Source organism: Xiphophorus hellerii, chromosome 10 (assembly GCF_003331165.1).
Source record: "Xiphophorus hellerii strain 12219 chromosome 10, Xiphophorus_hellerii-4.1, whole genome shotgun sequence".
NCBI classification, from domain to species: domain Eukaryota; kingdom Metazoa; phylum Chordata; class Actinopteri; order Cyprinodontiformes; family Poeciliidae; genus Xiphophorus; species Xiphophorus hellerii.
Window position 1 is genome coordinate 16,145,615 of NC_045681.1, and position 17,515 is coordinate 16,163,129.

A 17,515-nucleotide genomic window follows, 5' to 3' on the forward strand; every position below is an offset into this window, starting at 1 on the left:
CAGCCCTATGGACAATATTTTAGGAAAAAAGACTCTGGTTACTCTTATCATAGAAGAGTGGAGAAAAAAATCCTTTTTCCCCCCCCTGAAGCGCAGCCTGCAGGTTTAATAACAGACCAAAACAAGTGGGAATAGAACATGTGATATTTGAAATGAGAAAGAGCCCAAGTGACTTGCATAAAACTGTTCTGTTTGAACCACTGTACAATATAACAGAGGACAGTAACACCTCCTCTGAATTTATTCCGGCTCTCTTTCATGTTTCACTACTCAAAGACTAAAAACTTTGTGGTGTTTTTTGTTTTTTTTTCAGTGGAGACTCGCACGCTGCCTCGCTCCAGCTCCATGGCTGCAGGTCTGGAAAGGAACGGCAGAACTCGAGTCCAGGCCGTCTTCTCCCACGCCGCCGGAGACAACAGCACGCTGCTGAGCTTCGCCGAGGGCGACGTCATCACCCTGCTGGTGCCTGAGGCGCGAGACGGCTGGCACTACGGCGAGAACGAGAAGACGAGGATGTGAGCGTAGTTTGGGATTGAAGATGTGATGTTTCTGTTTCTATTCTATGGTTCTGAAATTGAAGAAGGAATGAATGTTTGTTGACCTGCTGTCTCTTCTCCACCAGGCGGGGCTGGTTTCCCTTCTCCTACACCCGGCTGGTCTCCGAGAGCAACGGCGACACCATGAGGCAGCTTCGAGTTCACAAGTACGTGAAGTTTATTGTGTTTCCGTTTTGTTAGACTCTATGGCATTTGTAAATTCCAGATGTTTGAACAACTCCCAGTTCCATTCTTACAGATGTGCTCTCTCCACTAACTGGCCCAGATGGGATACAGGAACAACATGGTTCCAGTTTTTTAACTTTCCATGCTCTCTTGTGTCTCCAGCCTCCACCATGGGAAAAGCAGCAGCACAGGGAACCTTCTGGAGAGAGAGGACATGCCTCTGCCCGGCCCCGATTACGGCACTCACACACGAATGTCTGCACAGAGCACCGCCACGCTGCACAGGCAACAGCGTCCCTACAGCGTCGCGGTGCCAGGCTTCCCGCAGGTACAGATGCTGCAGAACGTCCGCACATAAACCCACAAAACACGAGCTGAGCCGTCACAAAGATCCCGCACTGCAAAAACACAACATCTTACCAAATATTTTTGGTCTCTTGTTTAAAGTGCAAACATCTTATTAGACTTAAAATAAGACAAAACAGACTTACATTTCAGCAAGCTTGTTTAAGTCAATCATTTCTTAATATTGATGAAAAAGTCATTTCCCTCAAAAACTATCATAAGATCTAGTACTTTTTCCATCAAAATTAAGAAATTATTGACAAGCTGCTATATGTGGCTGAAAAGTTGCTTCTAAGTAATGCTACGATATTTGCACTGGAAACTAGACTAAAAGTAATTGGTAAGAACAATGATGTGCAGCGCTAGCTTACATTGCTGCAGGAATGAGCTGTGGCTGGTGGCAGGGATCAAGAGCAGGATGTGACGCAGCGCAGAAAGAGAAAATTCAGAGAAAACACCTGTGAGAAGGATAAGAATTCATCATAAGGCAGGAAGAGTCTTATGAAACAGTGAACCGCCTCTGCATCAGCCCAGATCCCCTCCTACGCCTCACCTAGAACATAACATGTGGGCGACTCTTAATTGCACTGCAGTCATGTAACAACTTAAGCTGCTCTTTCTGCCTCACCGCCACCGAGGATCGTCATTTAGTCGCCGTCTATTCAAAAAATCTCTGCTTCTCAAATTCTTTCATTTATCAGGCCTTTGAATTGATGACTCATCTCACAATTCTGGGTTTGTGTGTTTATTTATTTATTATATTTTGTCTTTCATAGGTTTTAATTCTTCTATTTTTTACGCTGAATTGTAACAAAAGCAATGCCAGTCTTGATGTGGAGCTCATTGACTTGTAGAAGTTTTCACACCGCTTGAACTTTTAAAGATTTTATCATGCAACAATCACAAACCTTATTAAGATGGATCAACACAGAGTCATGCATTATTGTGAAAGAGCAAGGAAAATTATATGTAGTTTTCTAATTCTTTGATAAACAAGCCTAAAAATTGCGACGTATTCATCCCCTTTTATGTTGCTACCCATAAATAAAAATGTGTGTGGTTTAGACGGGTTGGTGAGAAAAGTGTTGAAGTGTTTCTAAAACATTCCCCCAAGCTGTGAACATCTCAGAGCTTTATTCAGTTCTTAATCTGAAAATTGAAAGACTATATAACACAACAGACAACTAAGGCACATGTGTTCATGTTGTAACATGAGATATTTACACAGAAGGGAAGATTTACTCCAGTTTAAAGCTGGTTTTCTACTTTTAAGATCAGTTTATATGGAGAGATGCTAGCTTGTGTGATGGAGTCATATTTCTGAGAATCTTTGCTGCCATCTGCTGACTGTTGTGATTATTGCAGCAGTCCTCTAGCTTTCACAAGTAAATGCACGTCATTGCAGAATAAAGCGTAACTAATTTTTTCTTTCCTTTTTGTCTGCAGCAGGGAGTTGAAGAGTACGAGCCCCGCTTCCCCACCAGGTAAGAACCGCTCAGGTTCTTCTTTTAGTTTGATGCAGGAACCCTTTTCAGTCAGTGGGAGGGAACCAAAGAGTATTAGCTCTCCATACATGGCTGAGGGAACTGGGACAGTTGGTGCAGCACACTTTTGATTTGGTTTCATTTTTTAGTTTTTCTGTGTTTCCATCCTTTTCTGTCAACATTTGTTTGCTATGAAACCATAAATGAGGAGATCTTGTCATGTTAACTGTCTATTACAGGCTGTCCACTCATCCTTAAATTCATTTTAAAAAGAGCAACTTAGCCTTTAATGTGTTAATTACAGGTCTTAAATTTTGTTAAGACTATTAAATCTTGTATATTCCATGTATTTAGTTTGAGTCACACTCAAACATCTTCATTGCATTCTCTGACTCTAAGGTTTAAGCTACTGCGAGCTAGCTGCTAACATACCTTTCTGGTTAGCCAGCTAATTTATCATGGAAAAGTGCTAATTTGTCAGCAGTTGGATCAACAAATTTCATACATTTCTGTGAAGATACAGGTCTGAAACTTGAGTTGGTTAAATATGCAGACATCTTGTATCACACCGAGGTCTGGATCGATGCTCTGATCTGATTGGCTGCAGGTTGTTAGAAAGAATGATCTAATTCATTTCAAATCACATAGAAATTGGGCAGCTTGGACAGGGTTTAATGCACTTTTCTTAATAATAGGAGATATTTAACCTTTTCATTTTAGATGTGTAAATACAGCTGTGCCTTCTGTAGGTCTAACCAGATGCTTGAGTAAATTTCTGTGGTCTGAGGTTTCACTTAGATATGCCTAATAGGGGTTTGTGACTATTCTGAAGTGTCGCCAAATTACCTTAAACATTATATTAAACAGTCTACTCCTCCTGAAGTTATATAGCAGATTATGTCGATTATAGTGTTTAGTTTGCAAAACCGAACTCCATGTTCTTTGGGAATTAGTTGCGGTGGAGAAGTAAGTTAAGTTTCCTCCGCATTTGACCTGAAAAAATAAAAAAAGGGATCTTTTATTAAAAACCTGTGCAACTTTCAACTCAAATTTGCCTTTTGAAAACATGTTGTACAAGAAGGTCTCTCCTTTCAAAATAAGAGCTTCTTTTACGTGACGATTGATAAATTTCCAATAAAGATAAAAAAATGTAGGTATGACCAGTTATAGAAGTTTAATAGTTTGAAGTCTTCAGGTGTGTTCGATGTGTGTTTGTTTCTGTCGAAGTTCATTTCACCGTCTTTGGTTCATTAAGTTTCTGAACCCATTCGCATTCCGACTCCTCATCGCCTCACAGCCGCCACGCTGCTTTTCTTGCTTTATTTTCTGGCTCCACTCACCCCGAACGTCCTGCTGCAGCTCTTTGCCTCAGTAAATGTTCAGGCTCAAGTCAGGACAGACTCGCAGATTTCAGTCTTGTGTGTGTCCTGCTGGTTTTGCTGCTGCTGTTTCTTTCCCAGTCAGCCCACCTGGAATCCTCTTCCTCTTTCTGTCCACAGTTCCTCAGAGGTCAAATTGATTTCCACAGTGTGAGACGATGCGATAGGACAGGCTCCTTCCTCTCCCCCCCCTCTTTTCCTGCCTCCTGCTTGCGGCAATAAACTCCTCTCGAGTCCGAGGAAGAGACGCGGGTGTGTCCGTCACCCTCCTTTCATCTCTCCCTCCGTCGCCATCCCCCGAGTCGTCTGTCTGACCTCACGACCAAACCAGAACAGACGTGCCGTAAATATTTCCAATCCACGTGACGGACATTCTCTCTGAGGAAAACGGGCCTTTTTTTCTCGCCGTTCACGCATCTACATGTACTTTTGTATAACTGAGGGGATGAAACTTCCCCGCCCTATTTCCACTAATGTCAGTGCTCTCCATCGGAATGACGGCGTGAAGGAAAGAAAGCGGTTGATCCCAAAGAGGATTTTCATACTGTAAAAACATGATAGTTTTTAATTTTACTGGATTTTTCAGTATTGAATTATTTCTGCCTTTTCATGCTGTGAAGTTTTGTATTCCTCTGACACGAGAGGTCCTGTAAATGTTTTAACCAAGAAAACTGAATGTTTACTGTACATACAAGAAGTGCTTGTCACGCGGTATCTTATCTGTTCATGGAAGAAAAAAAAAAAAACGCACTTTATGAAACTAATAATCTCTGTTTGTGACTTTGTGTATGAAAACAACCTGGAACCGTCTCGGTATCGGTCTGTGAACTTGGACACTGTGCTCCAACACACTCACACACAGGTGCTTCTGTCCATGCTGTGCTGCTAGAGTCCTGCTGAGGCGTTTCTCTGCTTCATCATCAAGTAATCTGAACAATAAGCAGCGACGATGACCTCTTTTTATTTTTTTAATTTTATTTTATTCATTTTTTTGCATTTTCTGTAGTCAAAAAAAAAAAAACAGTACAGATGTTTGGACCGCGATCTCACATCTACACATACTGGAGGCGGAAGTTAGGAAGTTCCCATTCACAAGGCGACGCGTAATCTAGATTAAATGAACATAAATTGTCATGCTAACACTTTAAATGACTCTCTTTGTGTCACCTGCGGATGAGGTGATTTAGTTCCCATCATTCCTGCTTCATTAACCAACAAACATGACGTTTAAATCGCAACATGCTGCCGTCATTCCAGCACATTTAAAGCTTTCCATGTCATTGGCCACTGGTTGGGAAACTGGCTGGGAGTCGAACTCATTTCAAAACATTGACGTTCTCAAAGAACCTGTTGTGCCAGAATGTATTAATAAAACTCATTAACAAACTGTTAAATTAGTAATAAATGGCTGCGACTGCATACCTTCTAATATTAAATGACATTGAACATCTTTTCATTGATCAGTACCTCCAGGATTTTATGACTTTTCTTTCTTCTTTATTTTTTTGCAATCTAATTTTGTTTTGTGGAGCTAACTTGGAAATTTTTGCAATATTGAACATGGTAAATGTGACGCGTCTCCACATCGATCACTGATTTACCAAGTGTAGTAAAAACATGGAATACTACCACCTACAGGAGGGAGTTGGCATCACTTTAAGCCAATTATTTTTATTTTTTTCCAGGAAGTTTGTAATAAACTCACAATTATGGATTAGCGGCAAAAAGAAAAAATGCTGGAATCTGTTGACTTTGTGTGAATTTCCACAATCACAAAAACCTGGAGGGACTGATTGATGTAATTTGGCAGCATACAGATAAAAACGGCCTTGATTGATTGATAAAATAATATTTAAGCATACGACGGTTATCTTCAAGGTTCTGTTCATGCGTCACTCTGGACTCTCTGGACCGCAAAAAACACATATTGTAGAAAATCATTCCACCTCTAGACTCAGATCTACTGTCCTATTCATATCTGGTGATCCATGTAATACAGTTTTAAAATCAATTTAAAAATCCTCATGGATTATTCAGTGATTCTTTGTGGATGCTTTCCATTGTAGAGAAACAGTTTTAATGTGTTTTGTTTGGATTTTATATGATTAACCAACACAAGAAAGTACATCACTAAATGAATGAAGTGGCAGAAAACTGTAACGTGAATTAAATTTAGAAATATTATTTTTTTCCACAATAATTCTTTACTTTGTCTTGGTCAGTCATTTACAATCTCAGTTAAATAAATTGAAATGTGTGTTTAATGCAGCACAATGTGAACGGTTCAAGATGTATGAATACTTTTGAACTCTAATGTCACAATTGATGAGCAGAAATTATTTGTACGACTTTTAATTTATAGAAAACATCAGACAACAACTCTAGACATGCAGAGATTTTACAGCTTATGATGAGCCATATTTAGAAAAACCTAAATTAGAAAGAAATGTACAAAACTAAACATGTATTTGTTTTTGCATATTTATACATGGTGCCTATACTGTGGATTATATAGCTTAATGGAAACTTTTAAATGTAACATTGTCGAAGAAATATGCAGGTGACATTTGGATTCTAATGGATCCACAGGAACTGAGAGGTCAAATCGGTGCACACAGCAACTGAAAGCTGAGTTACATTTGCCTGGAAAGCCGTTTGATTTCCTGTGTTTATCCTTCATGTTCTGTTTTAACTCCGACTAAAACCTCAGCGAGTCAAACGGCGTCACATTTTAAGACGAGTGTCGTCTGTTCGGACTGGTTTTGTTTTTCTGTGTCGCGGCGCAGTTAGTCCCCGTCTCACTGGCTGTCCCTTCTGGTGTTTACTAGAAACTGCTGACTTCTGAAATTTATGAAGGTTTTAACATTTGTAGAGGGATGAAGATGGCGAAATTAAAAGGTTACTTCTCTGAAAAAAAAAAAAAGACATCGCTTGAGATGATTAAATATTTTTCAAGCAAGTGAAACATTAATTTGGATCTGCATCAGATCTTGGTTAAGATTTTTTTTCTTATTATTTTACTATTATTTTTTTGCCCCAGATGTTCTCCCTCAACTTTGCCAACCTGCTTTCTGCCGTTTCTTGATCTGTTCTGATGCGTTTAGACCAAGTCGAGAGTAGATGACGGGAAGCTGCCAGTTTTTCTTCTTTCTCCACTAAAACAATCAAAGCTACGACTGCAGATTGCACGGCACTCATGTGTGTCCACCGACTGAGGGGTCCAGGTGCAAAAGAATGAAAACATTTTGTACAGAGGATTTCTGAAATATGCATGCGTTGAGGCAGCAAGAAGTATAAAGATTGATGACCTCAAATGTTTGAATTTCTACTATACAAAAATGATCAAATAAATTTCTTCATATGGACATTCCTCTTGCTTCTGGTCCTTATTCACCCCCCGCCTCCCAAAAAACAACTTTCTACCATAACTGCTGGCTCAAATGTTTAGTTTCTACCCTGCAGAACTTTATTTTTCCAGCCTTCTGCTGCACTTCAGTAATAATTTCATTCACTGGTGTTCATCCTCAAACGCATTAACCAGTGAATTGAGACCAGCCATGCCCCCCTGCAGCCGTGTTGCATGTTCAGCGTGTGTGTGTGCTAACATTTGCATCCTGCGCACCCTGGCCTGCCAGCCGCCCACCGGCCTGCTCCTCCTGCTGCTCGCTAAGGTACCGCTCAGCTGTGTGTCGGTGTTGGTGTGTGGGTTTGTCCTAATCATTGGATGATATTTCATCAGTTGGTATTAAATGTAGAATACTACTGTCAGTGTGTAAGCTTAGTTTTTCCACAAGTTACCACAAGAATCCAGTCAAATCTCTGTGTGTCTCTGAATCACAGAGGATATTTAAGAATTCATTTTCCAAATCCAGATAAGTAAAATACAGGGTGGGCCATAAGTTTGCATACATAGAAAAAATAAACATTTTATACTGGATGACCGTGTTTATTTTTGTGAGACTCCGTGTAATCGTCTCGGACCACTTCGTGGTTGATCTGCAACATTTCAAGTTTTCTGAAACTTGCAAATAAGTTTTGCCACAGTGTCGTGTGTGTGGGTGTGTGTGGGTGTGTGTGTGTGTGTGATGCTCTTTCCATGTTTTCTGTTAAAGTTTCATGCAACCATGAGACTGCTTCCTGATCCAGCCATTTCAATTCTTTGCTTTTTTGTCAAACGCATCTTTTTGGGTATCTGAAAAATAAAAGAAATATACATTTTACATTTTCCTATGTATGGAAACTTATGGCCCACCCTGTATAATACTTCCTGTCAGATTTTGTAGCCTTGATATTAACTGGTAAAGGTACTTTGATTAAACCAGCGCAGAAGTATATTAAACCAACATCTCATAAAACATGGAGAATATATAAACTTGATTTTAGCTCCTTTTCCCTCCCATTTGCCACATTGAGTTGTGCATTCAATTTCTTCAGCTATCCATATTGAAATTTGAATTATTCACTGTAAAGCCACAGCTGCACATGCTCACTCATGTCTTAGGGCTTAATGGATTGATGTTACATAAACAATTTACCAAGCAAGCAAAAATTATTTTTTACACTATAATAATAAATATATATAATATATATATATATATATATATATATATATATATATATATATATATATATATATATATATATATATATATATATATTATATATATTTTATTAAATTACTACATGGATAGATAGATACCGTAAATTGCTGTATGTATATTATGAGCTGCAGGTGTAAAAATATTTTCATGGGCAATTTAATTAACCAAAATATATAAAAAACTAAAGTAAATCAATGTTAAAATTGTACTCCAAGTTTATATTCTGTAAGATCTCCCAATGTATTGTCTGATTATTATTATTATTATTTTTAATGTTTTTAAAACTGTATCATTTGCAGAAAATTTCAGAATCATATAATTAGTGTCTGGTTGAACAGAAAGTCTAACATTTTAACATTTCAAGTTAAAACGATAGTTTCTGTTGGTTTGACGGTATAATGTTTTCTTTGGGTTTTAGTGACTGAACAGGAGACAAACGGGGCTGTGTTGTGTTGTGAGGCTTGCATTAACAGAAGATAAATGCAAACAGTGTAAAACTTGCAATAAATTCTCAAAAAAAAAAAACCCTGATTCTCCTTTGAGTTTGACACTTGAGGACTGTTTTTGCTTGCAGCGTGCGGCCCGGTTACGCCCGATTTTGAGCGACCAAATAACTCCTCGTAAGTGAAAGTAAAATTTGGATCTTCTGCGCCCCTTTTTTTTTTTTCTGCACCACCTTTCCTGTTTGTCTTTCTATCACGTTGATTTTATATTTTGTTTTTGAGTTGTGCTGTGGCTTTGGGTTTATTTCCATCACTGCTTGTTTGTTTGCTCTTTGTTTCTGTGATGTAAACGCTGGCTTTATGAGCTGATTATGGGTTGCAGCGCTTGTCCTGGAAATGCGTGGTGTTGTTACAGCAGCATGCTCGGCCTTTTCTGTATTGTTGTTTCTGCATGACTCATCAGAGCAGTTTTATTTATCCCTGCGGTGTTTTTGTGAAAGCAGATGCTCCAGCTCTTTTGTAGTCTTTCATGTGTTTTACATTATTTTAGGCAGCTGATGTTTGTTCCTTTTCTCTCTCTCTGCGCCCAGGAGAGATCCGCCCAGCGAGCCGACTGTGGAGGCTCCAGCTAAACCCCTGCTTCCTGATGAAGGTGAAGCTGAGGAGGAGCATCTTGATGAAGCTCACTACGACTCCTTGGAAACCTCCACGGCCACGGAGAGCCCCTGAGCTGCAGCACAATTATTTGACTTCCCAATGAAGTGCTCAAAAAAAAAAAGGTTACATTAGCAGGAAAAACAGAGATGATGTGATGTAAACAGTCGATGTTCATTTGATGTTCGACGATCCAGACAAACTTTTGACTCCTTCAGTTTGTAGATACTTTAGGTAAAAATGGACACAAAGAATTTTTTGTAGTTGGACAAAAATGTGAGCTTCTTATATACTTGTTTTAGATGTAGCCAATTATTTAGAGCGGAAAAGGGGCTTTAAGGCCATTTTCAAGGTGTTTTACCTTTTTTCCCTTGCGTTATTACTGCCTTCACCCAGAGCAACAGCGCCATCTGTTGTTGCTGCTGCAGCACTGCCACTTCCTGAACCACTAAGACGATAAAAGTCTAACACGGTTAAGTGAGTAAAACTTCTTCAGTTCAGCAAACGCAAACCCTTATGTTTAGATATTTATGGCCGATTTCTGATCTCTGGTTTCTGAAAGTTCTGACCTGATAATTAGCAACGTTCAAATGATTTGTTTCCAGTCTTGCTGTCCGAACGGACATTTCTTGTTTACTGTTGAAACCAGATTTTTACAGCAACTATTTAAAAAGAAAGAAAAAAAAAAGACACTTCACTCTGTTTTTGTTGTTGTTGTTTTTTCTCTAATTTTCTGGTATTACATCAGAGTAAAACTGTGAAGGGTTTCATATGTTTGGGCCCATTCTTCCTGCAAACACATCTCGTGGAATAAAAGGTAATTGACCCAATTATGACTTTGGTATTGTCCAACATTCTCTGCTGGGACCGGGTCTGGACCTGCTGCTGTCTCAGCTGAGACTGTGGAGTGTTTCCCATTGTCTTGGTTAAAATGCATTGATGTGGTTCTGGAAGCACCATAAGTTGCTCTAAAAATACTCTCTAGATTGTTATGCATCAGGGCTTTTGCCAAGGAAACTGATTCAACCGCATCTACGACTTATAAAGAACCTTAACGCTTCTGGACGAGATTAGAGTCAGTCTTCTTTTTTTTATGGTACAATGTATGAATGTAATTTTGTTTTTTGGAGCTTAACAAAACAATCTTTTGTTGTTCTGTCAGCTGTTATCGGATGACCATGACAGGCTCGCTCACTGACATTCCTTCAGATTTACTTTTAACGGTACCATAATATTCTCTATTCTCTTTTAGTCTTTTTATCAGAAACTTTTTTTATAAGAAGCTTAACTATTTTCTTTCACTTCTCAGCTTAAACTAGACCAACTCATCGCACAGTGACTTGTTGATACATCCTACTAAACTTCCTTTTCGTACTCTGGATATTTTATATTTTTTTAATGCAATTATGAACGAATTTGAACAAACAAAACAAAACAGATTATTATGGGTCTAAATTGTCTCCAAGAAAAACGGTTTGGAATCATTTTTTTTCCCCCCACATAAAGATATTCCAAACTTTTTTGTTTTTATTTTTTAAAAAGCTGTACAATCTGAATTAATATTCAAGTTGACTTTCAAAATAATGTAAAGCTTCATTTTATTTTATTTTTTTTTATGTCAGTTGTGGTCTGTGTGTTCAGCTCTACTGAAATTGGTAATTAAAAATAAAAATGTACTTAAACTGCCTTGCTGTCAGCGACATAAACAACTGGTGAGGCTTTTTTTTTGTTCGTAATCCATGATGTAAAACATATTTAATAATAAAAAATTTAGCAGAGAGCAGATGAGGAAAACAAATACTAGAATATTGCAGTTTTTGATTGGTTTCACAGTTAGTCTTCAAATAATGTCATTTTGGATTGGTGTTGAATTGTTTTGGGTTTTTTTAGTACTGAAAATGTTCCTATATAAATGTGTTAGGCAGTATTGACCCGAATCAGCCCCCGTGTGTCAGTATGTTGCTCTGTATTTATATTAGAAAAATATAACGTGTCATGCCAAATGGTGTCATATTTGCTGCCATTGAATTGTTTGGTTAGAATAAATCTGCAACCCTGGACTAATATACAGTATATATTATATATAAAAATTGATATTTACCCGTTACCAAAATCATGTGTTCTTATCCGAAATCCTAAAAAGCAAAATCAAGATAAGAATTTTTTTTTTGCCATTGAAAGCTAAAAAAACCAACCACAAACTGACATGAAACTTAATTAAATGTTTTCCATTCGAGTTCGTTTCTCATGGCTACAGGTGCTGCTGCTGCATGTGCAGAAATCGAGGAGGTTAATGTGGCTTGTGACAGGAAAAGCTTAAGAATCCACCATGAAAACACTTTTTCTGCAAGTTGCTAGAAGAATGGGAAATATTTCAAATTAATCATTAAACTAACTGAATGAGTGAAGAGTAAAAAAAAATAAATTAAAATTTTAAATCGGCCACTGAAAGTATTACTTTAGTATAGCAAAAGATGGAAACCCTTTAAGTCGTACTAAATATGTGACTTATGCATTTTATATACTGTATTTACAGTATATAATATCAAATATTCCTAAATACAAGTGGACTTTCAGATGATTATTAAAATAAAGTGTATTTGACTCCACATCATACTTAAATGTCAGCTTAATCTAAAAGAAGTTAATAAAATATGAATGATACTCGATGTTTAGGTTATTTTTTTTAGAGAACTCAGACGCTGCCGGTTCATTTTTACCTTTTTTTGTTTTTAAAATAATCACACTGATAAATACTTCTATTTTAAACTCTGCACACACAACTGCTCATTGTCAAAGCCTCGGTGTAAATGATGGCTACTGCAGAGCAAATGGTAGTTTTGCAAATATTTGTGAATCAATTGTAAACGCAATGTCTGTTTTCCGATTTAATATATAAGAATAAATCAAATCAACGCAGTTTGTTGTGTTTGTTTTCTTTTTAAAATAATGACACCAAAAGTAAGAAATTTTATACGCCTTTATTTTTTTTTTTTACTGCTGCCATCAACAGAACATCTTGCTTAAATTTGAGTGGGTTTATGTTTGAGGGTTTGAAGGGGAAAAAAATGTACCTTAAGCTAAAATGCAGAAGCAGCGATAACTCTGTGATTTTCAGTCCATCTCGTTACTGTGGAGGAACTTTGATTTGCTCGTTCTTCGCCGCGTTGCTTCTGCCCATTAAAGTTTGCAGATCTGCTGATCTGCAACCTGAGAGCAGGGCACGGCCAGGACATTTTATTCAGCTGAAGATCTGGGCTTTGACTAGACCATTGCATACTATTCACACAGTTTCTCACATCTGACTCTAGAATAATAACACACAGAGGCTTTAACGGTGGAAAGCTCATCTGGCTTTAAAAACAAGCCCAAATGATTTGCCTTTCACCTCTGTGCTCGACGGTTATTATAAAATATTTGTGCTGGTTTGCTGTGTGTGGTTTTCTCCAAGCATGATGCTGTGCATAAAGGTAATTAACTCTAGTTTTCTCTTATCTATTCAGAGGACTTTGTTTCTTGTTCTGGTTCAAATGAAACTTTACAAACCTAAACCATGTAGCTGCAGTGTTTTTACAGGAAACGCCTTTCAAACTAGCCAGATGTGATTGGTCTCTTTCTTTTTGTCTTGCAGTGAACTTAATATTTTAAATACCAAGATCTAGGCTGAGATTGAGCGCATTTTGTGCGTATTTTGCGTTTTTGAACATTGCATCATTTGCGCTTTGGTCTTTCTAAACGTGCTTTAAAAACTCCAGGGAATCACAGATTCGTCTTTACTCAAAGTAACACTTGTGGAAAAAGTCAACAAAAGCCTTAAGCTGTGTAAACCAGAGTTTATTTATATCTAATAGAAAGTACAGAAAGTAATGATTTGAACAGGTCAGAGTGGGGGGGCACATCTTACAGACTGTATCCCAATCCTTCTCCTGCACATTTCTACAATCGGTTCAGACCAAAGCTGCCGTCTTGCTCCTTACCTCGGTCTTTGCTTTGGGGTAAAAACACCAAGTTGTACTTAACCCTGAAACACAACACAACATGTCTTTGGCAACAATAAACATAGAGATATTCCTTTATTTCGTCCGTTCCCCTGCCTCACTAGCTCATCGATACTCAAAAGTATTTTTCTCTCAATACAAAAATATTACAGACAGCCATCGAGATGTTTCTATGCTAAAGTGTCAGAGAATATTAAAGCCCCTGAAGGCAAACACATAGAAGACACTACATGTTGGTTTAAAAGCAGAAACCTGCATTTTAATGGCTCTGAGAACACATTGGGGTCTCTTCTCTTTGTTTGTTTGTTTGTTTTTTTAGATTGAACACAAAAATCACAGCATTGTCGCACTTCATGATCAGCCGAGACAATAAATCAGACTAAACTGTTGCAATCCTTGAGTCCAACCCGAAAACAGTATGGCTCGGGTTTTAAATGTGGAAAGTTTCAACAGTTCCGCTAATCCCAGAGTCAGAAAACAAAACTGTAGCCAACGATCAGCAGGTTACAGTAATAATAAAGTACTTTCTTTGTCACTCCTACAAACCAGTGACCGAGCGCAAACACTGGATGTTTAAAACAGAGCGTCAACTGTGAATATTTAATTAATTGCAGGAACATCAATCTCTCTCTCCACTGTGTTTCAGCCTTTATTGCAGAAGTTTAACCCAGTTAGACTCTGTGATTATTCAGTCAATGGACCAGCACTGTCTGCTGTAGAAAATAATACGTCATTTAAACCATTATTAAAATCCAGAAAAAAAAAGTTAAAACCTTTGCAAAAAAAGTGGATGGATGCATTTTCTTCTAGGTGATGCCAAGTTTTGTGGACATAGTTACCAATCTGCTGGCAAGAGAAAATATTACAGATGCTTTTATAGTGTCACTATGTTGCTGAAATGCAATCATTCAATGAGAAAAAAAACTGCATTTGTTGTATCTGTATGTGAAAACATTAGTTGGTTTGGTAACACTTTATTTGAAGGGGTGTGCATAAGACTGACACGACACGGTTATAAACATAACATCTGTCATGAGACGTCTTCATGAATGGTTATGACTGTTGTCATGAAATGTCATTCAGTAAATAATGACACTTTTAATGCAAAGTTGACATTTTTAAGTGAGTTTTCATGCAAGTTTTAATGGGATTTTGCATTAAAAGTTTCATTATTTATTGGATAATGCAACGTTGACACTTTTGATTAACTTTTAATGCATCTTTTCATTAAAAGTGTCATTATTTACCAAATGACACTTCATGACAACAGTCGTAAACATTCATGAAGACTCCTTCATGTTCATGACAGATGTCATGTTTATGACCGTGTCATGTCAGTCTTATGCACAGCCCTTTGAATAAAGTGTTACTCATCGGGCTTTATCACTTTTACCCAAAGTTACTAAGAGACTCATCTGTTGGATACATCAGATGGTCACTTTGGGCTCTGGAGCCGCAGGTTTCCAAACCCTGATCTAGTCGTGAGAACTAGTAAGTGACAATCCAGTCAAGTCTTTAGATAAATCTAAGGCTATTAACCTTAGATTTTACTTTTTGTTAAAGTTTCTGAAGGTTGACATAAGAAATGTATTCTTCTTTGACCTTAATCAAACTTTTTTGTTAAACCAGCTGTGGGATAGTAATGATGTTTTTGGTGAATTACATTAGTGATTGAGAACATACCAGGAAACCTTTCACTTGTAAAAGGTTTCCAGCAGAACTACCATGCTGCCGAAATGTTCTTTACAACTGAATTTGAGAAACTGTCTTGGTTGAAACTGAATTGGTGATAAAGTTGTGTAGAATGAAGCCAGACATTAACAGACGCATTAGTGCAACGTCTGTGGTGACGAAGAATACGTACTGGTCTAAAAGGTTAAAATAACCCCCAGTTGTGTTAACGAGTTTTGGGTAATGACCAAAAGAACAAGTCTACATGTAATTAATTTCCTCATGCAGAGTGACCGACCTCATCCAGGCAGAAAGAGGAAAGCTTTTTGGGATCCATTAAGGATTTGTTCCACTAGTAGAAGGCCTTAGTGCAGACCAAAGACCAGCTGGACATCGAAACTCTCAGCTGCGTTAGGAAACGTCTTAAAGTTCTTGTAGATGAGCAGAAAGAAAAACCTGGGGAGGTCTGAGGGTCTCTAAGTGGCTAAAGATAGATGGATGGATTATAAGAAGCACAATTGATTATGAGGTGATTTGAAGTTTTAATATGAACGATGTAATCTAGGAAAATCAAAACAATCTTTTTAAAGTTGATCCCAATGATGTAGTTGTTGTTATAACTCTGGCGCTTCCTTTGCTTTCACAGCCGTCAAGCTGAAGGCGTTGTTCTTGACGTAGTGAATCATAAAGTTCCAGAAACGCATCACCGCAGCGCTGCTTGGTGCTGCTTGGTGCTGCTGCCAACCTGGACTGTGGATCAGTGAACATTAGAGCTTCCCATCTGCTCTGGAATTACAAGATCTTTGCATCAATGTGATGAAGAACCTTTATGTGTTCAGATTAACTAGAAGCAAACCCGTCTTGCAGGCGAATCGATTCTCAGTTTAAACAGAAAATATACAAACACGAAAAGCTCCTGATGTTGGATATAACTAGCGTCTGTTTCTCGTCCTGAATCATTCTTAGCAGCTTTTAGGTTATTGAAACTATGAACTGTTAAAGAAAAGTAATTGAGTTATCTCTTACTTCCAGCTTTTGGGCGTCATGGACTCGGTTTGGTGGCGAGGATGTTCTATTTGTAAAACAGAAAAGTCTCAAACACTAGTTCATAGTAGACCTACAGTTCAGTCTATCACCAGACAGCTTCGTTTCCTTTCGCACAACAGTGTCCGTTCTCTCTGAATGAAACCAAATATTAACATTATATTACAGGTGATGCCTCAAGCATTCATGATGTTTATCAGTACAAGTAAAACATTTGCTAAAAAGTAGAAAGTCTTAAGCTGCTCAGTCTTGTTCAAGGTGCTCGTCCGTTGTTAAAAAGCCACAAAGTGGATGTTTTTACTCGACAACAATCTGGCAGCAGTTTCGTTTTCATCCCGTTTCAGTGAAGATCGGCTCCACATTGTTACGAATGGAAAAAATTAAAAAGGTGGCAAATGTGTCCTTTCTTCGTCCAAGATGCCTTTGATCCAAAAATATACATGGCTCCTTAATAAGTTCATCTTTCATATGTCCTTCACAAAATGTGATATTCGTTGTCTTTTCAGTATTCTAAACTACACTCAGGTCAGTGTTACATGTTGGTAAGAGGGCTTTATGTTCAAAGTGTCCGCAGGCGGTAAGAGGCACTGTCTTGTGTTTGGAAAACCTGACATTACAATAATAATAATAATAATAATGACAAAAAAAAAATCTGAAGTCATGCTAAAATAGGTCCAGCTGTTGTCACAGAGCCAGTAAAGATCCACTGCTTTTTATTCCTTATCTCCATCTTCACCGCTTCCTACAAAGAAAGACAGAAACAGAAACTGAATTTTACATTTAAACATTTTATGTTTGCTTTGAGTTTTATAGAAGGTTAAAAAGATCTGTTCTTGGTCGTTGTAGAGCCAGATAAAGCTGAAGTTGACTGTCCTTCTTTGTGAGAAATAGGGACTCCCTGGTGAGAGATTTTTCAATCTTTGGGTTATTATACCTCGTAAAATTATCTGTACCTAGTGTACAAAGAAATAAGATCATTTAATTGTAAATTAAAGAAATCAACACTATTCTCACCTCTGTCTTCAACTTAATATTTCAGTCCTACAGCACACCCCATGACTGTGTCACTGTCCTCATACATGGTTCCCTTCTTTAAGCTCCTAGACTTTTTTTTGCGTCCTGCGATGCGCTAACTGCTTTTCTTTTCTCTAATTTTGTGCAATTGCGCTAAACA

At 37.9% G+C, this 17,515-nt stretch overlaps 2 protein-coding genes across 14 annotated transcripts in view; one reads left to right on the forward strand and one right to left on the reverse strand.

Moving 5' to 3' along the window:
• The window catches only part of LOC116727294 (brain-specific angiogenesis inhibitor 1-associated protein 2-like), a 61,281-nt gene extending 48,733 nt beyond the window's left edge, over positions 1 to 12,548 (forward strand). For 4 of the 9 annotated variants that reach the window (XM_032574644.1, XM_032574646.1, XM_032574647.1 and 1 more), the window contains 5 exons: positions 314 to 515; positions 623 to 703; positions 885 to 1,050; positions 2,514 to 2,551; positions 9,565 to 12,548. In XM_032574644.1, the coding sequence (XP_032430535.1) occupies positions 314 to 515; positions 623 to 703; positions 885 to 1,050; positions 2,514 to 2,551; positions 9,565 to 9,703 (626 nt within the window). In that variant the 3' untranslated portion in view covers positions 9,704 to 12,548. Of the gene's footprint in view, positions 1 to 313; positions 516 to 622; positions 704 to 884; positions 1,051 to 2,513; positions 2,552 to 4,050; positions 5,367 to 9,105; positions 9,152 to 9,564 lie in introns of those variants that run through there. The other 5 variants (XM_032574652.1, XM_032574651.1, XM_032574645.1 and 2 more) reach the window with 5 other exon arrangements.
• An 893-nt stretch (positions 12,549 to 13,441) lies between these two features.
• aatkb (apoptosis-associated tyrosine kinase b) overlaps positions 13,442 to 17,515 on the reverse strand; it is a 64,237-nt gene continuing 60,163 nt past the window's right edge. For all 5 annotated transcript variants that reach the window (XM_032574639.1, XM_032574640.1, XM_032574641.1 and 2 more), the window contains one exon: positions 13,442 to 17,083. In XM_032574639.1, coding sequence (XP_032430530.1) covers positions 17,055 to 17,083 — 29 coding nt within the window. In that variant the 3' untranslated portion in view covers positions 13,442 to 17,054. The remainder of the gene's footprint in view (positions 17,084 to 17,515) is intronic.